Source organism: Macrotis lagotis, chromosome 1 (assembly GCF_037893015.1).
Source record: "Macrotis lagotis isolate mMagLag1 chromosome 1, bilby.v1.9.chrom.fasta, whole genome shotgun sequence".
Classification (NCBI taxonomy): domain Eukaryota; kingdom Metazoa; phylum Chordata; class Mammalia; order Peramelemorphia; family Peramelidae; genus Macrotis; species Macrotis lagotis.
Window position 1 is genome coordinate 412,092,244 of NC_133658.1, and position 25,511 is coordinate 412,117,754.

The 25,511-nt window shown below is 38.9% G+C and overlaps 1 protein-coding gene across 3 annotated transcripts in view; it reads right to left on the bottom strand.

Annotated features, from left to right (window-relative positions):
• Positions 1-2,447: 2,447 nt before the first annotated feature.
• CYSTM1 (cysteine rich transmembrane module containing 1) overlaps positions 2,448-25,511 on the bottom strand; it is a 101,223-nt gene continuing 78,159 nt past the window's right edge. For all 3 annotated transcript variants that reach the window (XM_074212851.1, XM_074212850.1, XM_074212849.1), the window contains exon 3: positions 2,448-2,951. In XM_074212851.1, the coding sequence (XP_074068952.1) occupies positions 2,845-2,951 (107 nt within the window). In that variant the 3' untranslated portion in view covers positions 2,448-2,844. The remainder of the gene's footprint in view (positions 2,952-25,511) is intronic.

Consider the following 25,511-nt stretch of genomic DNA (forward strand, 5'->3'; position numbering starts at 1 on the left):
CCTCTATCTCTACTTATAATTCCCATTCTTTTCTGTTACCTTGAGAAAAATCTCAACTCTTGAGAAATTTCCCTATCCTGCTTCTGAATGTAGCACATGAATGAGAGATGAAAAGAGGGGTTTCACTTGTTTAGGTGAATAAATAAGAAAGTGATTTGTTTTTGTACTCTTAATAGCTGTGGATTTTGAACCTTTGTGACTTTAGAGGATAAAAATAAGGTTGTGTCTGATTTTTCCATTGAAGGCCCTGTGCTAGAGTTGGAGCCTACTGGCATCAAATCTGAAAAGATTTTGCTGTCCAGACGTTCTAGACAGAAAGACTCAAGGCTAGGGCTTCAGTATAATAAGAATTGGATGTCCAACCAGCAGCAATACATTTTACACAGCAATACTCTTGACACTATGCTGTCAAGGTCCTTGTTGGGAAATTATATTGCAATTTGGAGACTATGGAAATAATTCTTCCCCATTCTCCTGAATAAGGACAAGGACTTCTTTTCAGAGTATAGAAATCATTTCTCTGCATTCACTGCCTTAACACTAGGGATTTGCTGTTAATATTTCTACCACAGGGGCTGCCGCTCAAGTAAAGTATTTTCAGCTGAGAAGACTGGGGAGATTGAGTAGACTCCTTCATGAATGATGATTTAGTGCCACATAGTGGCCAGAGCTGGGATATGTTATGTACTTTAACTTGATATTAATTAAGGATCAGATTACCATTGAGAGGCAGATTATGTTGTAGGGACCTTGTTTTCTTCTGAGTATCTGGAGAATTCCGTCCCAAGAATGAAGAATGAACCCAACTTAGCCACCTGCTCAGTTACACAAGATATTGTGAGGGCTAGTGTCACCTCTGAAGCACCTTGCCAGACTGAGCCCCTCTAGGGGCCCTAGAAACAGAAGTTAGCATCAGAGAAAAAGAAGGAAGGAAATAAAACACACTGAGTGAGGCTGGAACAGTATCTATTGTGCTCCTAACACCATATATTTGAGCAGCAATCTGCAAAGCAATTTGCATTCCTTCATTTGTTTCTGTTAGGTGGAAGGATATCTTTTTTACAGAGAAGAAACAGATGATTTGCCTTGTGGGGTGAGGACTTAAGAGTAGGTCTTCCCTAGCCTAGTGCTCTTTGAACTCTTGACATATCATATACTTGGTGCTATGGAGGAGCTGAGCAGAAAGCATAACAGCTAAACCAGCAAGAGTGGCCAAGAGGGGGTGGGGGGGAATGCTGAGTTCTGTTCCTGGTCTTGGGTGCTGATGTGGTTCAAGGATATTTTCCTTGGCTTCATCCTAGCCTACCAACTAGCTTGATGCCAGTGACCAACATAGAAGCTAAGGTGTCTCCCAGTTTCTAGATGGCAACCAAACTCAGTTTTATCCTGGTTTTTATTATTTTTAGGTTGGTTTTTTTTTTTTGGTAAGGCAAACGGGGTTAAGTGGCTTGCCCAAGGCCACACAGCTAGGTAATTATTAAGTGTCTGAGACCGGATTTGAACCCAGGTACTCCTGACTCCAAGGCCGGTGCTTTATCCACTACGCCACCTAGCCGCCCCTGTCCAGGTGCTTTTATGGTTTTCAGTTGTATCTATATTGTCTTAGTTGTATAAATGCTTGCTTTGATTGGAAACTAGTTATGTGATCTACACAAAGATCTTTACCCTGATATGTTTTATTGTCTTTTGAGTTAATTTTTGCTCGTTTGCTCAAAACTATTTAATTACTCTGCTGTTAATTTTAAAGCCAATTTTTAGAAGTTAATTAAAAGAATAGATTTCACCTTGTTTAGGTTTATGTCATTGCCACTTTAAATATTGATTTTTTTTTCTTTTTTTTTCTATCTACACTATAATTTTACAGTTTCAAAATGAGTAAATACAGTTTGGGACTTGATGTTTCTGACTCCTTTCTCTATTATGCAGCATTGGGGATTGTGTCTTTTTTGTTCTCTTGTGGTTATCAGAGTCTTATTAGACCAAGTATGCTGGAAAGAATGATATTCTTATACGACCTAGATTTGAACCTTGTATAATTTTGAACAAACTGCAACCCCAGAATTTGAGAATTGGAAGAGAACTAAGGGTGTATCTAGTCCACCCCATAAATAATAAGCATCTTTACTGCTTGAGTTTCTTTTTTTTTTTTTAATTAAGGTAATGGGGTTAAGTGACTTGCCTAACATCACGTAACTAGTTGCTTATTAAGCATTTGAGACCAGATTTGAACTCAGGTCCTCCTGACTCCAGGGCTGGTGCTCTATCTACTAAGCCACCTAGCCACCCCTATCCTGGTTTTTAAATGATTAAGTAAATGAAGAGAAGCTGTTCTGGAGTCTTAAGGACATATACTACTTAGAACTTACGATATTATTCACAAACTTTTGCAAATAAATTCGAGTTCTGATTTCTGATCTTATCTTGAATTGTATCAATATAAACACTGGGACTTTTGAAAAATTTATTGACAAGGGAGTTAAGTAGTGAAACAAAATTAGGGATTTAGGAAAGAAATCACCCAGTGGCTTGTATTGTTGCATATTTGCCACTGCCATGAACAGTACAATTTAAAATGATAAATATAAATTTCATATTCAAGCCTTTGGCCAAAAAAATCATTTAGCACATTTGTTAAAGTACAACAAAAAAATTAGAAAATGAGCATCAAAAAAGATCACTAAATTAAACAGCAAAAAAATTACTAATAATCTAGGATTCCATTATGTTGTAGTTGAGATATCTGTGCAGAACTTTTCATTCATTATAGCAGTAGAAAGAGATCAGGACTCAGAACTCCATCAGTTGAGGATACAAAGCCTTCTGGTAAGAGGAGGTTGAAGCTGGTCAAGTGAGCATGTCCCAAAGGCAGCAGCAACAGAGAGCAGTCCAGCAAGCTGTGAGGCAGGTAGCTTGGCCTGTGTCATCCCTTCTTTGGTCTTCCACCACATACACTGGGGAAGAAAAAGAGAGAAAGGATAATGAATATGAACTTTCACATACACACAAAAATGCTAATGCCCCTTCATGAGTTGAGTACTCTTGCACCCTTCAAAGAGAGATACAGATAATTGCAATGTAGTTATTTTAATCAGTATAGGATGATTTTTCACTCTGAATGAATATTATTTAAAGCTGAGCCTCATGCTCACTAGTAAATCCCAACAACTCTTGTCTGTCATCTTTTGTCTCTGGTCTATTTTTATATTTTTTCCCCTATTATATCTCCTTTTGAGAATTCTAGGTTACATAGGAAGAAACAGTAACCAGAAAAATTATTTTATTATTGAGTCTCTTAGAATTTTCTAACCCAGGCAGCTAGGTGGCGCAGTGGATAAAGCACTGGCCCTGGAGTCAGGAGTACCTGGGTTCAAATCCGGTCTCAGACATTTAATAATTACCTAGTTGTGTGGCCCTGGGCAAGCCACTTTACCCCATTTGCCTTGCAAAAACCTAAAAAAAAAAATAATTTTCTAACCTTCTTTTGTTGATAGTGCTCCAGGGCAGAGTTCTCAAAGTGTGGTTTGGGGGCCCCTTAAAACCCTTTCAGAGGGTGGGGTTGGAGGGGGTGTGTAAAAGTGGTCCATGTGAGGTCAAAATTAGTTTCATAATATTAAGAGATTTTAATATTTAATAAGATATTGATATATTTAATATATAAACTCTTGGGGGGGGCATCCTTAATGGTTTTTAAGAATATGAAGGGAACCTGAGAACAAAATGTATGAGACATGCTTGCTTTAAGACTGGTTTCAGAACCAATGTAAGGATTCTTAGAATCATTCCTCTAGGGAATGAATCCCTGCACAGGAGGAAAAATGTAAAGAGGGGCTTCAAAGCATTTTTCCAGAATGTAAGGTTCCTTACTTTTGGTTCAGTAAAAGATTCACCCTCACTATGTACTCATTCCAAAAATCTATTTCATCTTCCTAGACTGTGCCATCGAAGACCTCAGCCTCATACAATTTATTAAAATAAAATATGGGCAATGAGTCTTAACTACCCTTGGATGAATAATTTAACATGCTTCCTTCCCTCTTTCTATGAACACTAAATCAACAACTGACTACTCCTTTCTTGTGTATGATTGCTTGCCTGAACTTCAGGCAGGGTTTTCCTTCCCCCTTCATTCCCAGAAATAGCCTGCCTGATTCATCAGAACCCTTTACCTATGATTCTGGCAAGAGGCTGACTTGAGGCCAGGTCACCATGTAATGATCTCCATCCATGGTCTTATCCTGTGGTGGACAACTCCACCCTTCACATTAGGACTTTCTCTGGTAGCCTCTATATATCAGGCTATCCCAACCACCACCATCTGAAATGCAGGAAAGCATTTCTATTCTTTGTCCTAAAGGAAGGCATCTGCCCTGCCCTCCATCCTTTGCCTCCTCAATTTCAATCAGTTATTCAACTTGAGCTGCTTTATCATGGAACCACTACTGTAACAAAAATCAGAGTAGTAAATGCAGACTGCTTAAAGGGAGGCCTGTTTGCCACCATTTATTTTTCTCCTCTCTGGTCTTCCTCAGTTCAGTCTATTCTGACACTTTTCTGTGTTTTGTGGACCTACATAAGCAGTTCAGCCACTACAAAGCCTACAAAGAGAAAGGCAGGCGTAAAGCATTAAAATGGTATATCCATGCTACCAGAGGCAAGTTGGTTTGGTAGCTATAAATACCTTAGTCAAAAGTTTTACAGGCCTCAAGGTACCCAAACCTTTATTACATTCTTTAACTGAAAAGGACAGATGGTGTATAGATACTGAACCAGACCACAATTGAGAGCTAAGCTACTGGTAGCCTAGATTATGAAATACAAAGACCATGTTTGTGGATCATGAAGCATCTTTTCACTGTCCAGTTAAAATTCCCTGGCAACCAAATTCTAATTAAACATAATTAAAACAGAGCATGATGAAACATCAAGGGAAATTCTGGTTTCTTAATAGCCCACCTGACCCTAACTGTATCCTGCTGGTTCTTAGCTCAGCCCAACTTCTTGGCTTAGCAACACTGACTCCCAGCTTCAGGTCTGAGGAAATGCTGAGCTCAGACCTATAAGGTCTGAGAATAGAGTGCTTTGAGAAAGCCCTCCTCCTCAGAACCACTTCAGGAGAGTATATGGGAGGTAAGGTATGTTTTGGAAATTGCTCTTATTCTTATGACCCTAATAAAACCCATGATGGGCAGAAAACATTTATACCCAATTTTCCCCTCCTAGACCCCTTAGGGTCTAGAGACCCTAAGCCACTAACTGCAAGGCAGGGAAAGGAATGGTGTGGGTTAAGATGAAAACTTAAGACAAGTGAATTTCTGCTTGAGAACACCAATGTTACCTACCACTACCTTCAGATCAAATAGACATGTAACTTATTCTGCCACTCTATGGGTCTGTGAAGGGCACTAAGGATAATAAGTACTATTGTTAACTATGGCAACTGAGAAAGAGAAACCTCATAGCCCCAAGTTCCTCCTGGAGTTTGCTCCTGACTTCTAGGCAAAGAAGTAATCTGGGGCAGCAGAGGGAAAATGCTGAGGTTCCTTGTGGCTGATATAGTAGATGATGGGATAGATTTTCTGAGTATCTAAGTGAGGAAACTTGCTCTATGGAAACAGGTAGTATTGTTTTCCTAGTGCCCTGAGGAGGACCCAGTCTTAAAACCATGTCTTCTCTATAATGGAAAGAGGAAGCAGAAAAGGAGTGTGTGGGTCAAGAGGGAGCAGAAGACCATTTCTTCTTTTCTACCTCTCCATTCTAATGACTAGCACTCTCTGAAAGGTGCCCCAAAGGAAGAAAGGAGAAGTCAGCAGCTTTTGTATGGGTGATGCTCGGGATTAGAACCAGGGTAAGAGGGTTGGACTTGCAGATTTGCTTCTAACTAGTGATAAGACACCACCATGCTGAGGCTACTTCCAGCTAATGCTATACCTTTCTCTTCCCTTTGATTGAAGAGGCCTGGGCTTTTCTTTTCCATGGCCTATATGTGATCCCTGCTCTATACTGTTGTTTCAGGTTATTTCTAAAAGATTCATTACTATGAGTATTTTCCTTTTCCTGTATTCTAGTTATGGAAAGCAGACTCTCAGCTCCCTGACAGTGGTCACATTGGGGCCAGACTTAAGGTTTTTACCTGCTCTGCTTCTAAACTCACTTTATCCCTTCATATACTTTCCCCTCAAAGGACTGACTATGGTCTAGGCACTAGGTTGCATGGTAGTGGTATATCACCTGCACAAAGGAAATGGAGCAGATGAAAAACACAGTTGTAAATACAGCAGAACAGCAAGTTCAGGGGTGGGTATGGGGCAGCATTTCCTAGGATCTGAAGCTTGGTATCAATGTTCTTAGCAAAAAAGTTGGGCTGAACTGAGAACAAACAAACCAAGTTGGATCACATGGCTATTAGGTAAGTTAGTCTTTTCCTAAGAATCAAGCCCACTTTCTTTTAGCAATTCTGTGGGTAAGGTGCCCAGTCTGATTATGAGCTTTTGTCTTAAGGACAGGGACTTCGATATAAAAGATGAGGAAGGAAAGGGGTACAGAGGGCAGAACTAATTTATGTTCATGCCTGTGCTGGGCTATATAGCAGGGGGCTATATAGCCAGGAGTATGATCAGAGAGCACATCAGATGGAAAGGAGTAATCCCACTGTCTTATTTAAATCTCATTTGGTACCTTATGTGATAGGAAACAGATACTTCTGGCTAACTCATGTGCCTAGCTATTGGTCTTTCTACCATTTTTGACACAATCTTACAGCCACAGTTCCTCTTTGGTTTTTTTTTTTTTAGTTTTTGCAAGGCAATGGGGTTAAGTGACTTGCCCAAGGCCACAAAGATAGGCAATTATTGTCTGAGGCCGAATTTGAACTCAGGTACTCCTGACTCTAGGGCTGGTGCTCTATCCACTGTACCACCTAGCCACCCCCTACAGCCATAATTCCTACTAAAAACCATTCTTTTATTCTCTAACAGAAATAAGATTATCCTTTTTCCAGATTGAATTGTGTTCCCAGCTAACTTTTCTTAGTTTTAAATTTAATCACAGGCCACTGTCCACCTTAATGACTCATCTTAGGAGAAGAGTTAAAACTAGTGAAATAACCCAAATGGAAAGGGAAATAGGCATCCCCCCCCCCCCCCCGGGCAGGAAGAAATAATACATGGTAATTTTAAAGTATTAAAGTTTTCTTCTGATATTAAATGATTAAATAACTGGATTGGTAAATGATCTAAAGGTGGCAGGCATGTTATTTTCCCAGCCTATTCTATTCTGTTCCATTCCTTTTCTGAATATGCTTCTTCAAATACCTGGAAGAAAATGCACATGGATACAGGGTACACCAAGACAGAGGCAAGGGTACACAAATGTGAACACACACACATACATACATGAACAGAGATTCCCATACACAATACTACTCAGGGAATCCTCACTGCAAGCACCAGGATGGGCAGCACCCACCACCATCTTGACCAGAGAACTGTCTTTAAATTTTTACCATACAACATCAAACTAATCAATTAACAAGCATTTATTTTTTTTTCTTTTTAGGTTTTTTTTTTTTTGCAAGGCAAATGGGGTTAAGTGGCTTGCCCAAGGCCACACAGCTAGCTAATTATTAAGTGACAGAGGTCAGATTTGAACCCAGGTATTTCTGACTCCAGGGCCGGTGCTTTATCCACTGCCACCTAGCCGCCCTTAACAAGCATTTATTAAACATCTACTATATACCAGGCCCTGAGGATACAAAAGACAAAACAAAACAATCCTGATCCCTAAAGGATCTCACCCTCTAACTGGGAAATAATTTATACACAGTAAACACAAAGTAGTTGGGGGGGGGAGGGTAGTAGCTGAAGTAGTAGAAAAGTGGAAATGGCATGTGAGCTGAGCTTCAAAAGGATCAAGGTAAGAGAATTTCAGATGGGGGGGGGGAGTTTAGCCTGCTGCAAAGGCTTGGGAGGAAGGGAAACAGAAAGCTGGAGCCATGCTGGGAAGGCTGAGGGGCTTGTATTTTATCTTAGGGACAGTATGGGAACCACAGGTGATTTTTGAGCAGGGGAGTGGCACAGTGAAACCGGTGCTTTAGGAAAATCTTTCTGGCAGCTGTATAGAGAACAATCTAGAGTGGAGAGACATGGAAAGCAGGAAAGCCAACCAGGAGACCTTTTCAACACAGAAGGCACAAGATGACAAAGGCCTGGACTAGGGGATGGCCATGGTAGCAGAGGAGATGAATGCTTGAGAGAAAGCTGAGTTAAATGGACAAGACTGGGCATCCCACTGAATATGGAAGATGAGGAAGTGGAAAGGGGCAAAGACAACTCTGAGACTACTAACAAGTGTCTCTTAGTAGTGCTGGAACAAGGAATACTCCATCTGGGGCAGCCTGTCCTGGGTAAGGTACAACTGTGTCCCAAGACAGTCCAAAACAGTGGAGGACTGTAGCACAGGAAAGAAATGTGGTCTGCCCAGGTCACTGGCATGAGTGTATTCAGTCAGGTTCAATTCTTTGTGACCTTGTGGAATTTTTCATGGCATGGTTTGCCATTTCCTTCTCCAATGGATCTAAGACAAACAAGTTAAAAGACTTGCTCAAAGTCACATAGCTCATTGATTAACGAGGGTGGATTTGAACTCAGGATTTCCTGATTCAAGACTCAGAGCTATATCCACTTAACCACCTAGTTGCCCTAAGACATTAGCACCCTGAGGCAAATTCCTGTTTGCCTTATCTTAGTTAGAATTCTTGCCTGAAGGATGGTGCTATCCTGAAGAAAAAAATAGTTTGAAGGTGAGGCATATTTTAGTGAAAAACTTATTGAGTAATTTTTTTACTGGAGTTCAAGAAGTGAAACTACTGTTAGATCAGCAAATCATTTGTATTAAAAAAAAGTGAACCGAGAGATGCAGAGAAAACCAGTGAGAGAGGGCATAGATAAGATAGAGCAAATGAAATTGAGGAATGTTTAGAAAGGCAGGAAGAGATCAGAAAAGAAGTATCCAAAAAGTCAGGAAATGAGAATCACCAAAGGGTCAGTCCTATCAAAAACTACCTAGAAATGAAAATCGATGAGAACTGAGTAAAGTCACCTGAGTTAAGAGTTAAATCTCCAATGATAACTTAGAACAATTTGAATTTGATTTACTCTCTTTATCTTTACTTTTCTTTCCAAGTTCAGCTCTCATGACACTTCCACTTTTCCCTTTGTTCAGCTGCTACCCACCCCAATTACTTTGTGTTTATTGTATATAAATTATTTCCCAGATAGAAGGTGAGATCCTTTAGAGATCAGGATAATTTTGTCTATTGTATCCACAGGGCCTAGAACATAGAAGTGTGTGTAAAAGGTTATTTAATTAGGGTAGGAAGTTGGAAAACCAGGAGTGAGAAAACAAGAAGCTCAATAAGCATAGTTATACATGGGTTTTTCTAGATGGATTACAAGGATTAGAGTATAATGACTGATGGAATGGCAGACTAAAAGGGAAGCTTTTTTCTTAAATTTAATTTATTTTTCCAACTATATGCAAAGATAATTTTCAACAATCATTTTTTGGGTAAGGTTTTGAGTTTCACATTTTCTCCCTCTCTTCTCTCCCCACTTCTTTGACAGAGCAATCTAATATAGGTTATACATGAATAATTATGGTAAGCATATATTCATAATATTAATCATGTTGTGAAAGAAGAGTCAGAACAAAAAAGAAAAAAGCACGAGGGGGGAAAACACCATAAAGCTTTGGTCTACATTCAGACTCCATATAGTTCCTTCTGTAGATGTGGATGGTATTTTCCATCACAAGTAAGCAAAAGTTTTTTTTAAGGATGGGCTAGACCAGGACAATGCATATGGCCAGTAAAGGTGAAACTGAAAGGGAGAAAAGATGATTGATGAAGCTTGCTCCCAGAAAAGAATTGAGGGAGGAAGAAAATGGATGGAATCAAGGGTATAAAAGGAAGGACTGACTGGCAAATTGAAAATCTAGCACAGAATAATAGAATTTTAGAGGTGGAAAGAAACTTGGATGTTATCCAAACCTAATTCAAATATGTGGTATACAAGAAATGAACTATTTATATTACATATTTATTAAAATATTCACAAAAATTAAATATATCAAAAGTATTATGTCATTAAATTAAATATCAAAATCCAATTGATCTTAGATAATCTGCAATGCAGATCATTTATTACAGCAAGAAAAATGGGTTCAGGCCTAATGGGAATAAATATACTAAGTGCAAAAAAAAATCAAGACAAAACAAAAAAAAGAGGCTGCCAAAGCCAAACAATGATAAAGTTTTTGTTGTTTCATCATCTAAAATGAGAAAAGAAAAAAAATCATAGAAGAAAATAAACTCAAACTCAGCAGTCATCAAGCCCTTTGTTTCTCCACTAGAAGTATGGGGAAAGAAAGTGATTTGAGGGACCTGGCAGAAATGACATGGCCTTTCATCTGCCCTAGTCTGCTTAATGACCAAGACAATTTCTCCTTGCCTCCCCTAAGGGACAAGAAAGTAAAGCAGATGAATTCTCATACTATCCATAGCATCCAAGTTGTTTCTAAATCAGCTGAGATCACTTGGGCTTACAGAATTGGATTACATGATCTCTATTAATCTGTTTTTTTTTAATAGCTGAAGAAAATGAGGCCCAGAGAGAAGTGACTTGCTCCAAGTTACAGAACTTACTAAAGATAAAACTCTTACTAAGTCCCACTCTATCTACCTGGCTCCCTCCCTTGGAACAGGTCTGAGTTGATTACTTGGTAAATGCAATTCAGCTATAGTTGCCCTGTATTTGCCCACCAATTTCATTCTTCAGGTCATTCCAGGGAGAAAAAAACGAGAATGAAGCCTGGGAAATACAAACTACCTTACTTAAAAAAAGAGCATGCCCTCTTTTCTGGGTTTCTCTTCAGTAACAAGCAACCAGGTAGCTCAAAGTTCCATTTTTCTCTTGGAGACTTGCAAGTAACAAGAATCAAACTGCCCATATTGAGAAATGGGCAAAGGGGAAATCCTAAGAGACCTTCCTTCTCTAACTTCTGGAGCTACCTGAGAGGGGGGCAAGGGCACCAGATTGATCATATTTAAACATAAGACATTGAAAAAAAGTATTACATTATCCCTGGAAACAAGTTCTTCTGTGGACCCTTAAAAGTGAAATGAAAGACAAAGAAAATGGCTATTAAACAAACCAAATCTGGTGGAGAATCTTCAGAGGAAAATCCTGAAAATTCGTTTCATATCTAGGCCAGTGCTGATCTTATAGCAGAACGTCTTGCGCCCAGTTGATGCTTAGAAAGTATTTGTGGAACTGAATTGCCTTCGATGACATATTTTAAATTTTGATAAATTTAAAGTTGACATCATGGCCTCAGGAAGAGATGAGTGAATAATAATAGCTAACCCTTTTATAGTACTTTGCAAGCATTTGCAAAATGCTTTTTACAAATATCTTAATTTATCCTCACAACAATCTCCATTTTACAGATGAGCAAGCCAAGGCAGACAAGGGTTAAGTGATTTGCCCAGGGATGTACACACAGCAAGTAAGGGTGTCTGAATCTGAATTTCAATTATGATTCCAGGTCCAACACTATCTCCTGCACAAAATCACTGTTTTAACCTGCAGTTTTTGCTCTGGGAACTTTTGCTCTTATTTCTGTAAAGTCTATGACCATCGATTGCCTGATGGCTCACTCCTCACTCACTCTATTTAAGACTCCTGAGGTCAGAACTGCCTTCTCTGGACACACTTTCCTTTTTTTGAGTTGTCTTTCTAGAGGGTCTCATTTTGTTTTGAATCTGTAACTCCATTGTCAAACATACTTTCTGACCCTTGGCAGATTACTTATTAATGATTTGTTTTATTCATTTATCTAATATCTGGCATATGAGACCTCAGATGTTTTATAATACATTTATTTTGTAGAAATAGATAATATGAAAGTAAACAAAAGACCATTCACATAGAAGAATTCTGCATGTTTGAAAGAATGTAAAAGTAGATCACAATAGATATAGCAATCACAATGAATAAAAGTTGGTAAGGAATTTGTGGCAAAGGTCAATTAACTGAGTTTCCTTCTGAAAAGGAATAATCTGCCATCAGTAATCATATCTTGAGAAAGGGGTTTGGTTTATATGTGATAAAAGACTTACAAAGGATAGACACTAAATACTGAATTGGACTGAGAGTTGAAGGACCTCCAAAAACAGTGAAGGTTTAAGCTTAAAAAGGCTAAACATTGAGTGACAATGTCAATTTTTTAAGGTGTTTTTTTTTGGCAAGGCAAATGGGGTTAAGTGGCTTGCCCAAGGCCACACAGCTAGGTAATTACTAAGTGGTGACTACTCACTTTAAATGAATGAGGTTATTGGAACTAAGAACCATACTAGAATAGGAGTACTTGATAGTCTAGAATCCATGACTTGATCATTGTATTTTAATATAATTATCTCCTTTGCAATTCTCTTATGCAGTTAAATACATTATTCTGACAAGTCAATAGATTTCTTCATCATGACTGCCAAAGGTAGCCTTGACAAAAAAAAAAAAAATGAAGAACCACTTTTCTAGAAGTGCAAGATGAGAAAGTTGTTTTTTTTTTTCAGGACAACAATGTTAACCATTTATAAAATAAAGCTAAAATTGAATGATCAAGAATTTTCGTTGCTGGGTATTAAAAAAAGACAGAGGATGAAAAATCCAGGTGCCAACATCTGTAAAACATCCTGAAGTTCAGGAATCTATAACTAAAATTAAAGAATCACAACCTTTGAGACTTGGGAACTCAGGGATCATCTAGACTAGCCTGTCCACAAAAGGATTCTATTATAACTTAACTGATAAATGATTGTTTAGTGTCCTGAGACAATGCACTGTGCTTCTGCATAGCTCTGACCTAGGAAGAAGCCTTTCCTAATATGAAATCTACATCGGCCTTTTGGCAACTTCCACCCTCCTGCTCTTGAGGGCTAAACTGGAATAGTCTGATCCCTCTTTACATGGCATGCTTTGAAATATCTGATCATGAACTTCCTGTTTCTACTCTTCTCCAGGATAAACATCCTGGTTCCTTCTTTGGAACTTGAGATAACATGGACTCAAGATTCTTCACATACTAGCTGCTCTCCTCTGGAAGATGCAATGTTGCCCTTGTTCTGTGATGCCCAGGACTGGACTGAATACAATAGTCTAGGAGTAATATATAATATATATATATATATATATATGTATATAGTACAATTGGACGATTTCTTTCTTATTCCTGGAAGTTAGGTTTCTCTCTCTCTCTCTGCAAGGCAATGGGGTTGAGTGACTTGCCCAAGGTCTCACAGCTAAGTATTAAGTGTCTGAAGTTGGATTTGAACTCAGACTCCAGGGGCTGGTGTTCTAATCACTGTGCCATCCAGCTTGGTGCTTTTTCTTTTCTTTTCATTCATTCGGCCTTTCTCAATGCTTTTTATGTATTTGGCTTCCACATCACCTGGCTAATATACATTGAGCCTGCAATCCACTAAATGTCCCTGCTTCCCAATCCTTTTCGGAACTACTTTGCTCATCTTGGAGTTGTTTGTTTTCAGAGTTTGCAGGATGGAAGACTTAAAAATTAAGAAATTCCAGTGGAAGACCCTAGAGAGCAGAGACTGAGAAAGGGGTTTGGTTTATATATGATAAAAGACTTACACAAAGGGTGGCTAGGTGGCACAGTGGATAAAGCACCGGCCTTGGAGTCAGGAGTACCTGGATTCAAATCTGGTCTCACTTAATAATTACCTAGCTGTGTGGCCTTGGGCAAGCCACTTAACCCCATTTGCCTTGCAAAAACCTAAAAAAAGAAAAGACTTACACAGGATAGACACTTAGTAAATACTGAATTGGACTGAGATTTGTAGGACCTCCAAAGAGCTATGAAGTAGCTCAAAGTGCTGAACCTCAAGTTAGGAGTGTTGAAGGACCCCAAGTGAACTTTTTTTTTTTTTTAGTTTTTGCAAGGCAATGGGGTTAAGTGGTTTGCCCAAGGCCACACAGCTAGATAATTAAGTGTCTGAGGCCGGATTTGAACTCAGATCCTCCTGACTTCAGGGCCAGTGCTCTATGCAAATATCTGTCCCCCAAATTTACTTTCAACCCCAGATGTGAACCTAGGAACCTAATTGCATAAACCTAGTAAAGTCAGTTAACCCTTAATTTTCTCATTTGTAAAATGGAGATTAATTGTATCTTCCAGGGTTGTTTTGAGGATGAAATGAGCAAATGCTACATAAATGTTAGTTATTGTTACCATCATCATGATCATCAATATCAATATTACTTTGGAATCTATAATGTATAAGTATGAGTGACCTCCATAAAGTAATCAAGAGTCTTTTCCAAACAAATAGTAAAGGAATATAGCCCAGCTTATGCCTGCATAGTTTTTTTTTTTTTTTGCAAGGCAAACGGGGTTAAGTGGCTTGCCCAAGGCCACATAGCTAGGTAATTATTAAGTGTCTGAGATCGGATTTGAACCCAGGTACTCCTGACTCCAGGGCTGGTGCTTTATGCACTATGCCACCTAGCCGCCCCTCTGCACAGTTCTTTAGCAAGCTAGAAAACAAGATCTTGCAGTTGAAGTTAATTAACAGAAAAAACACTCTGGACAGCACACCTCCATTATTTCTTTGGACAATAAAAGTTTGGTTTCCAATATTAACTTTGAAGTGTGTCTTAAGAAAATTTAAAGAGATGATGATAAAGGTTGAAAATGTCAAGAATTTATTAAGTACTCAGCTTGTTCACAGGTGGCCGGCAAAAGAAAAAAGATGGAATGGAATTAACACCTCAGTCTCCGACTTAAAAAAAAAAGTTCTTTGATGGGCTCATTCCAGAATAGACTAGAGGAATAACACCTTGAACTGGTGCTGAGTGTATGTACTGACTATAGATGCACTGGACATACTTCCATGGATGAGACAGGGTGGGGTTCTGTTAAAAAGCATGATCAGTGACTTTGGCACACTAATTTTATCACTCATTATTAAAGTGCCATATCTCAAGCTGGCCTAAACAATTTGCTGCATCAGAAATGACAAGTGACAAAATAGGGGCAACATGTATGCATCTGGATGTAAAAAACTAAATCTATACAGCATGAGAGCTGATTAGCATGTTCTGTTTGTGAGAGGCTTTAACAAATATTAGTTAATAAGCATATAATCTCATTATAAGTAGATTCTCTGCCCCTGATAGTGATGTTTGGCAGATCACTTGAAAGCTGCAACTTACAGATAAATGATGATTAATTTATAAAACTGATTTGCCTGCGATGTATATGCCAGCCACATTCTCATTTACTGCTAAAAATCTGTGGAGGGTTGTAAACTCAAGTTATCATCAGAAAGGATTTAACACACAAGCCTATATTAATGATTATAATTTCCCTTATTACAAAAAGCACAGCACATTGAAGAAAAAATGGATGATAATCACTGAAGATGCTCAAATTGTAACTGATGGATACCTAAGAAACAAATATGAGCCAAGAATCAAACCCTTCAATCTCCTAAAATGAATTAAGAATGACTACAATGATTCCTAACGATTTTATAGTAGCCTCTGCATAAAAATGCAACAAATAGGAGACAGCTCGGTGGAGGCAGTGGATAAAGCAAAAGTTGTGGAGTCAGGAGGACCTGAGTTCAAATCCAAGCTTAGACACTTAATAAAAATAATTGCCTTAGCTGTATGACCATAGGCAAGTCCCTTAAACCCCACTATCTTGCAAAAACAAAACAAAACAGAATCTCAGAAGGATATTGTAGCTTAAAGAAGCCCACAGTACAAATATGAGCTTAAGAGGTACTGGCTTAGAAATAATTAGTTATAGCTAATGAGAGAAGGCTATTTCAACTCCTTGAAATATAAAGCACAGTAAATACTGTGTAGATTCTCAGAGATGCCAAAAGCCACACACCAATCTATTTATTTATTTATTGATTGACTGATTTTGGGGGGTTTTTGCAAGGCAATGGGGTTAGGTGGCTTGCCCCAGGTCACACAGCTAGGTAATAATTAAGTGAGGCTGGATACTCCTGACTCCAGGGCCGGTGCTCTATTCACTGTGCCATCTAGCCACCCCTAATTTATTTATTTTAAAAAGAAATTGTCAGCTGCCATATTATAGCAGCAAATCAGGGGCAGTAATCCTGAAAAGGGTATTTATGATGTATTAAATGCTAGAAAAATTCCCCCCCACCCCCATTGTATGGTACAATTCTGGCAATTAAGCCACAAACTAAACTTTTTAGCATACAAGAGCCGAGCCAATCCAAACTTTCTTTACTTAAAAGGAATGACTGAAAGATCTGTATAGGCTGTCAAATATAATCTTTAAGTCAGTGCTTTTCAAAAGCTCATCTCTATTTAATTCTTCATCAGGAGGCATAGTAAATTGTGGCAAAAGCCTTGTAATTATGACATTAGGCAGATGAAGTAAATTTTGAGGCAGAAAATACTATTCTAAGAGATTTAAACCAGAGGACGAAGATTGTCAGAAATGGTCTTTATGTTGATTATTGTATACTTAACTCCTTTTATTAAAAGGAAGGATTGGGAGTTTGGCTACTAGGAAGCAATAGTGATTAAAAAACATAAAAAACAAATATTTCTCTCAAAATTTCTAGAAAATTAATAAAATATTTCTATATTTCTTAAAAGAAACCTACATGCCTACATGAAAGTTAAGAGCAGACTAGCTGCAACCCTATATATTTGGAGAATTTTCCATGTTGCAAACTATATTAGAGCAAACTAACATCACAGTATCAGTATAGCATTTTATTTGTCATTCTAATAACTAAATTTTAAGGTTTCGTATTTATGAAAATTCTGGAAATCTTGTAATCCATAGGATGGCAGAGAAATCTAGAGCCACTGAGCCTGAAGTTGGAGCGTTCTCTTCATCTACCTGAGTTAGGAAAGGGCACAGCTTTGTTGTATTCTGCTCCAAAAGGCAGAATTACGCACAATGGGGAGAAATAAAAAGGAGGCCTATTTTAGTTTAATAAGAACTGTTTAAGTTCTCACCCACATATGCTAAGACCTGTCACCTCTGCAATACCTCTCAAATAATGCCACCTTCTCTCCTGACATTGCCATCACTGTAGAGGCCTTTATCACCTCATACCTGGATTATAATAATAGCCTGCTGGTGAGTCTGCCTGCCTCAAGGCTTTCCTCATTCTAATCCATCCTGTTTCAGTTACCAAAGTTATTCTCCCGAAGTGCAGGTCTGACCATCATATCCTACTACTAATCTGTTCCGCATTGAGAGTGGGGAGGGGGAGGGGGAAGGGGGAGGTGCGGAGAGGATAATGACTGCATTTTCTTGTATAGTTATCTTCTCCAGTTTTGTATCTGCAATGAATTTAAATTAGGTTTCAGTTTACTACTTGTAAAAGGAAGGGACTGATCTAAATGGCCTCAAAAGTCCTTTCCAACTCTGAGATCTGAGACTTGTTCACATGTCAACAAATGTATCTCCACTGGACCTCTTTGGAACAGAAAGAGATGCTAGAGCATTTTTATGCTGAGGTCCAGGTGTCTTTGACACTTAAGAGCAAGCTGTGTCATTCCCTGCTTTTCAATGGATTGTCAGCATTGAGGTCAACCCTTAACGTTTGTTGCTCATCTTGGTGTCTATAATGGAGAATGTGTAAGACTCACCTAATCATAAAAACAGGCGAAGGTGAACATCATGTGAAACACACCATAAAGATCACCTTATGAAAGTAAATATTTAAAAAAAAAAACAAGTTACACAATCTCTGGTCCCACAAGTAATGCTGTAAGATGACCCTGTAGTATCAGTGATTTACTATAGCAACTAAGTGTCAAGGACTAATGAGCATTCTGTTAGGGAAAACTAGTAACCCTGGTTGGCAAAGGGAGATCCTGGCCAGTTAATCAAGCATGTCCATAAGGTGGCAGCAGCATAAAATGGTCCAGCAAGCTGCAAGTGCTTCCCAGCGACCTCCCTTCTAATTGTTCCTCTGAACTAAGGGAAGGAAGGAGGGAAAGAGGGAGAGAGAAGGGGGGGGGGGAGAGAGAAAAAGGATCAGAGAAGAAAATAAGTAGCTCTCCTTGAGGAGGCAGAAACAGTTAATAGACCCTTTCACCTTGCCACTTTATTCCTTGGGCCTTTGCTCTTTAGTCACACTATCCCTACTCAGAAGCTACTATTCCTGTTAAATTTGCTTCTATTTCACTCTCAATCATCAGGCTAATGCTTAAAACTCAAGTCAGCATTCAATTCTGAGCTGGGTTCAATAAGTATTTATAAAAGATCAATGTGGATTGGTTTCTTGGGGCTGCAATACAAAAATGAGCCTGGATCTAGGTAATGTTGCCCTGAGTTTCCCACCTCAATCCTTTTCCCAGGCCCAAGGAAGTTTGCCTAGGGCTCCTAGTAACTCAAATTGCCATGGAAGAAAATGTCTTCTGGTGCTCAGGAGTCAAGAAACTCAGTGTTCTAAGTATAAAAGCCATCTTTCCTCAAGGGTTTTGGTAAAATGATTAGAATTCAGTATTCCTTTTCTCTCCACCTTACAGGCAATAGGCCCTCAAAGGAAGAACCCAGGAACCCTGACTTCCTAAAACTGATACAAGAAATACTCTACAAGTCCGCAACAGGAAGAAAAGCTGTAAGCTTTTCACCCAACCCAGATGGCTTTTTTTTGAAGACAAAGTAATAAATGAGAGCAGTTGAAGAGGGGAAAAGAAGCTCCTAGACCTAGGTTTTCCTAGTAGGTACCCTGAGGTTGTTTCAGGAACAACGAAGAGATGAGGGTAGAAAGATTACAAGCCTGATGTCTTTTATCCCAGTACAAAGTACTTCATATCTTAGTCAAGAAATAGTAAATGAGAATGCAGCAGGAAGTTATGTGATGGCCTAGCCCCCAGGTTTCTTTTAAATCTGCCTAATATCTTTTAGCAGCCACAGAGCAAGACAAACCTTTTGTCTAATTTGTCAAAGCTAGCTGGGGCAAGGGATCTAGAGGAAAATAGGAAAGCCTCTTAATGTTGGACTTAGAACATTTAAGGTTCCCACATTAGCATCAATGCTTTTTATGTTCTGGTACAGAGAAAAAACACTTCACTGACTATTCTCATCTTGTAAACATCTTGAATGATGGGAACAGTACTTCACTATTCCCACAACTATTCCTGGGATACTCTGGTCCCAAATAGGTAGGACCACATTCCTTTTGAGTTTTGCCACAAAACTTAATGAAATCATTCAGGCTTTCTCCCAATTTCATCTGCAAAATTTTCTAATTCTAGTAGTGACAAATCAATCTATAGCTAATTAGGTTCCAATAAATCTTAACTATCAGGACAGATGGTTAGATTACAATACCATTAAGTACCAACCTCGTACCACAAGAACAAGCATTACAATTGGTCCCCAAAATAAAGCCAAAAAGTTCCTTTCTATTCTCTCAAGATGCTCAAGAAGTAGACTGGGTCTGCCTAAAACCACAGATATGTGTAGTGTCAACAAGAGCTACTTTGCAGCTTTCACTTGCCAAATGGATTAAAACAGATCCTTTATAGCATATCACTCAGCTCTGCTAGGAAGTGCTGAGTGGGTTTACTAAAGATGAAAAAATGTTCAGTTACAGTTTTTTAAGGACATATAAATGGTGGTTTCTCAATAATAAGGGGGTGGGGAGGGGGAGCTGGGTGGTGCAGTAGATGGAGCCCTGGCCCTGGAGTCAGGAGGACCTGAGTTCAAATCCAGCTTCAGATGCTTAATAATAAGCTGTGTGACCTTGGGCAAGTCATTTAACCCCCCCCCCCCGCCTTACCAAAAAAAAAAGCAAAAATAAAAAAAATAAGGGGATGGGGAGGGGTCATAGAGTAATAGAACTGTAGAGACCTTTGAGTCCAGCTTTCTCACTGTTCAATTGAGAATGCTAAGGGTGCTTTCCAGGGTGACTTGCCTGAGCTCACATGTGATGTGAAACAGCAAAGCCATGGCTAAAATGCAGATCTTTTAACTCCCAATTGACTGCTCTTTCCCCTATGACTGCCCTTCTTATAAAATAGAAGTCACTGAAATTTAGGGATCTTAATTGGTAAAAAGCAGGAACACTAAATCACTGATTGGAATTATATAAGAAAATTGGTCATATCCTTTGATTCAGAGATTCTTACTATTGGGACTACATGTCAAGGAGGTTGTTTTCATTAAGGCTCACATTACACAAAAATGTTCATATTATTTCTGACAAAAATCTGGAAATAAGTTTGTACCAACTACTGAGGACTAGATGAGCAAATTGTGTATATGAAAATAATGAAATACTATTATCCTGTAATGAGATGGTCAAATCTTTGATCTTACAATTGGCCATAAGTGTTCCATTTGCACTTTAAGAAACTTAAAATTCCTTTATCTGATCATAATCTTCTGTCATTTCATTTTTCCTGCAGCCTCATAAGCCCTAGCTTTGGGTTTTGGCCTCATTATGATCTCCAATCCCTTTTATTTCTCAGTTCTTTCTCAGATCATCATCCCTGGTCTGGTTCTACACCTTGATGAACCAGTTCTCTATCTTCTACATTCGAATCCCTTATCCAATCACCTTACTAAGCCTCAACCTTGGATGATTTCTGCCAACCACTTACTGTTTTTTGACGCTCCTTCAAGTACTACTGAACAAAATTATAGAAAATCATGAAACTGTGCTGACTTGATCCATTATAAATTTATGTTACCTAATCATAAAAAAATGCCTCTCACTACAGCAAGATAAATACCTTTATATCCTGCCAAAATTGATTCGCTATTCCACTCATCAAGAATTATTTCCATACCTTTTGTTTCCACCTTCTTCCCTCCTCCAAACTTCCCATGGCCCTCTTTCCCTTTTCCTTTCTCAGCTGAAAGACTTGCCTCATATTTAGTGGGGGGAAAAAAACTGAGATTATTCACCTAGAGCTTCCCCCCCCTTTTTCATTTCATATTTTGCAAATGTCTTTCCCCAATATGGTCTCCTTCATCCCTTACTTCATAAGAAAAGGCACTTCTCCTTTCCAAGACTAACTTTTCTTCACGCACTCTTCATCTCATTCTATCTCATCTTCTCCAGAAAATGGAACCTGTCATGATCCTTATTCTCTTACTAATCTTCATTGTGTAGTAGCTGCTTCCTTGCTGTCTAAAATATGTACCCATGTCTTCCTCATCTTAAAAAAGAAACCTCCAACGCTCTTGTAATCTATCCATTACCAATAGCTATCCCCTTGTATCTCTTTCATTCTTGTTTAAATTTCTTTTTTTTTTTCTTTGCAAGGCAAACAGGGTTAAGTGGCTTGCCCAGGGACACACAGCTAGGTAATTATTAAGTGTCTGAGACCAGATTTGAATGCAGGTACTCCTGACAGCAGGGCCAGTGCTTTATCCACTATGCCACCTAGCTGCCCCTTGTTTAAATTTCTTGACAAAGTTGTCTACGTTCAATGCCCTGCAGGCCAGCTTCCAAACTCATCATTTATCTGAACCTGCTCTCGTGTCAAATCTAATGCCTATTTCTTAATCCCCATTCTTTGTGAGCTCTTTGAAGCCTTTGAGACAACTGGGTCATTCTCTTGATACTGTCTTTAAGTTTTCCTGCTACTACTGTATCTTCCTAGTTCTCTTCTATCTTCCCTCTTCTATTTTACTTGGTGGTCTCATCAGTTCTCTTGGCCTCACTTATCATCTCTGTGCTTGAACTTCTCTCCCAACCTGCAGCCTCACTTCACCAATTGCTTAGTGGTTAGCTTGAAATGGATGTCCTGTGAACATCCTAAACTTAACATGTCCACAAATGAATTTGTTATCTTTCTGCCCCAGTGCCACCCTCAATTCCCAATTCTCTCTTAGCTCCTCTATATTTCCAATTTTTTGCTAAATCCTATCACTCTTGCTTTCTTCTTCCTTTCTTTTTTGGAGGCAGGTGGGATCAAGTGACTTGTCTAGGATCACATAGTAAGTGTCTGAAGTTATCTACTGAGTCACCTAGCTGTCCCTTAATTCTACTTTCTCAACATCTATTGTAAATACCTCCTACTCTTCTGACACTGCCACTACCTTGATGTAGACCTTCATTATCTGTAGCCTCTCCTCCTGCAATAGCCTCAAATCTCTTCCTATCCTCTCTTCCACTTAGCTGTCAAGGTCTACCCAAGTCAAACTTCCCCAGTCCCCACCCCCTTCCCCCCACAATAAATTCTCCTTAAATGGCTCCTTTTGACTTTCAGTATCAAATATAAATAAAGCCTTCTGTTTGTCATTCAAAGTCCTTCATAATCTGGTTCCTTCTTGCTTTTCCAATCATTTTATACCTTACTTCCTTTCCATCTGTTCTACAATCTAACAACACTGACTTTTTTTTTTTTTTTTTTTTTGCTATTCCTTGTACATGATACTCCCTTTTCCTTTATGCATTTTCACTGACCTGGAATGTTCACCCTCCTGACTTTCATCTCCAGGTTTTCTATCAAGTCCCAACTAAAATCCCACTTTCTACAAGAAGCCTTTCCTGGTATTCCTCAATACTAGTGCATTCCCTCTGAGATTACTCTGATTTATTATGTATATTTTTTACATAAGTGCTTAATAAATGACCTGATCTTCCAGTAGTGAATGTGGTGGCCTAAACCTCTGTAACTGAGCACAAGACTAGTCATTCTAAAGCTTTTTTGCCCCACTCTTTATGCTCTTAAGAATTACTACAGGTAGAGTAGGGACTCACTGATTTCTTTCCCAAACCCCTCCAAATATCTTCAAATAATGACTCTAAAGAAATTCCAGAGTGCAGAACCCTCAAAAATCAGGGAGAAACAACTTCCCAGTCTAAGACAACTTAGAAGGTTGCCAGAAAGGGTTAGTACTAGCACAGTCTTGACCCCAGCAAATCAGAAGCCCATCCTGGGAGCCACTGAACCAGCAGCTGCTTCCCAAGCTGTCAGCCACAGATGCTGGGGGGGGGGGGGGTGTCCAGAAGGAGTTTACAGGGGTTTCTGCTAGCACAGAGGCAGACTCCATGGTTTTTGTCCATACTTGGAACCAGGTGACAGTCCTAGGTAGTGAATTCTAGGATAAGAAGCAACAGTAGCACACCAGAGTTTGCTGCTGCAGGGGACCAGGGACCTTCTTCACAGTTCCAGGGCATTGTGATCATTCAGTGATCAGAGCACTGGTCAGGAGAGGAGTAAACACTTAGATTATACCACTTTGGAAGAACTGAAAACTTACAAGTCCAAGAAGTGTCATTGAAAACACCTATATAAAACCCCCCTGAAGCTTGGGACAGTGCACCTTCCACCCTGGAAGCAGGCCCTACTTTAACAAAGAATTATGTCTAGAAATAGGTTAGGAAAATAAACAAACTGAAAAAAAAAATCCTACCCATAGAAAGTTACTAACGTGATAAGGTAACAGTCAAAGCTATTATATCTAAATCCTCCAAGAAAAATATGAATTGGTGTCAGGACTTGGAAAGTTCAAAAAGGATTTTGAAAATCAAGTAAGAGAGGTAAAAGAAAAATTGAGAAGAGAAATGAAAGTGGTGCAAGAAAATCAAGAAAAGAATCAACATCTTGGTAAAAGACAAAAAAAAAAAACAAGAAAATTTAACAATTTAAAAAAATAGGCTAGGGGGTGGCTAGGTAGCACAGTGGATAGAGCACAGGCCCTGGAGTCAGGACCTGAGTTCAAATGCAGCCTCAGACACTTAATTACCTAGCTGTGCTTTGGGCAAGCCACTTTAATCCCATTTGCCTTTCAAAAACCTAAAAAGAAAAAAAAAGAAAGTGAAGATGTCTGAATAGATTGAAGCATATTTTTCTTGAAGTTTTTTTCATGTATTCTTTCACAACATGACTGTTATTGAAATGTTTTGCATGACTACATATGTATAATCTATATCAAATTACTTGTCTTCTCAATGAGGGGGATTGGGAAGAGAAGAGAGAGAGAGAATTTAGAACTCAAAAGTTTTAAAGTTGTTTTTACATGTAACTTGGAAAAAACTACCAAATTAATTTTTAAAATAAGAATAACTTATTATAATCATAATAATAATTATTAGAATATAAGGACTTCCCATAGAGCTTTTATGTGGATATCTATTGATATTTTTTCTTTTTAGACATTATTAAGAAAATGATTTTGACCTCATGGACTCCCTAAAAGAATCTCAAGGACTTCCAGGCCACATTTGAGAACCTTTGAACTACCTTAATAAATGGCATTTTAAAAACTACCCCATTCCACCATACCTATAGCTGCTTAAACTACTTAAGGTTATGCCAATCTTATCCCTGGACCCCAAGCACTGCAAGGTCTAATTATTGTATAGAGGTTTAACTCTGTAGGAGGCACAGTGACTTGAAAGTCAGCTTCTTAGTATGTCATAATCTTTCTACATTCTATTCTGGCATAGGTAGACTACCGCCTCCCCTCCTGCTACATAAATAGGTATACTTTCTTTTTGGCTTCACTCAAGAAACAGAGGATGAGCCATATTTGTTGAATTCAGGAAAGAGGTGGGGAAAAAAGGAGAAATGTTTCATAGTATCAAAGGGAGAAAACTACTAAAACTTGAGAAAATTCAGCCAGGAGTTCAGAGATTTAAGGATTAAGGAAGGACTCAATCTTCCTGGCTAAACTCTAGGTAAAATGGGAACAGATGTAAAATCCAGGAGAGGAGTTTGGTGCATTTGCTCCAAACCTAGGAAAGGTCAGTGTAGAACTAGGGTTGTGATCCCACAACAAACAAAATTACATCAAATAGACGTAGTCTGCTACAATAGTGGAAGGGAGACACTCAACTATTTCTAAAGCACCAAGCTTCTTTCTACCTGAACAACTTGCCTGGAATCGAGACAGAAGTCTCCTTCTTTGCCTCTTCTTCCCTCTCCCTGATAATCCCAGAAATAGATTGTCTGATTCATGAGCAGCCTCTTTGCTACTGCTTAGGGCAGAAGCCCAATCTGAGGTCAGGTTGCTGTGTAACGAGATCAGGTTCTCACATGGTCTTACTCCAAAGCCCTGACTCCTACTTGTTCTTACTGTGGCTTTGAAAAGGAATGCCTCAAATGCTTTATGACAGACTCAAATGAAAGCTGTCCTCCCCCCCCCCCCCCCCAAGCACTGCCTACTTTATCAACATAGCAGTACCACTAGAATCTGGGGTTACTGTTTATCCTGAAAAGGTCTTGTCTTGGTTGTCCTCACCTCTTCTCAAATTCATTGAACAGGGAGGTGGTGAGGGTGGTGGTAATAAAAAAGCCGTTGCTTTCTGGGGAACTATAAAACACAGGTCACAGTAGTAAAAATACGCTGTTCTCCTCACCCTGCCATTTCCTTTTCTTTCTTTTCTTTGTTCTCCCTCAGGTCAACCCAGGTTTACAAACTTTCTTGTGTCTCAGGTCCAGATTTCCTGAGTAGAAGAAAGCAGC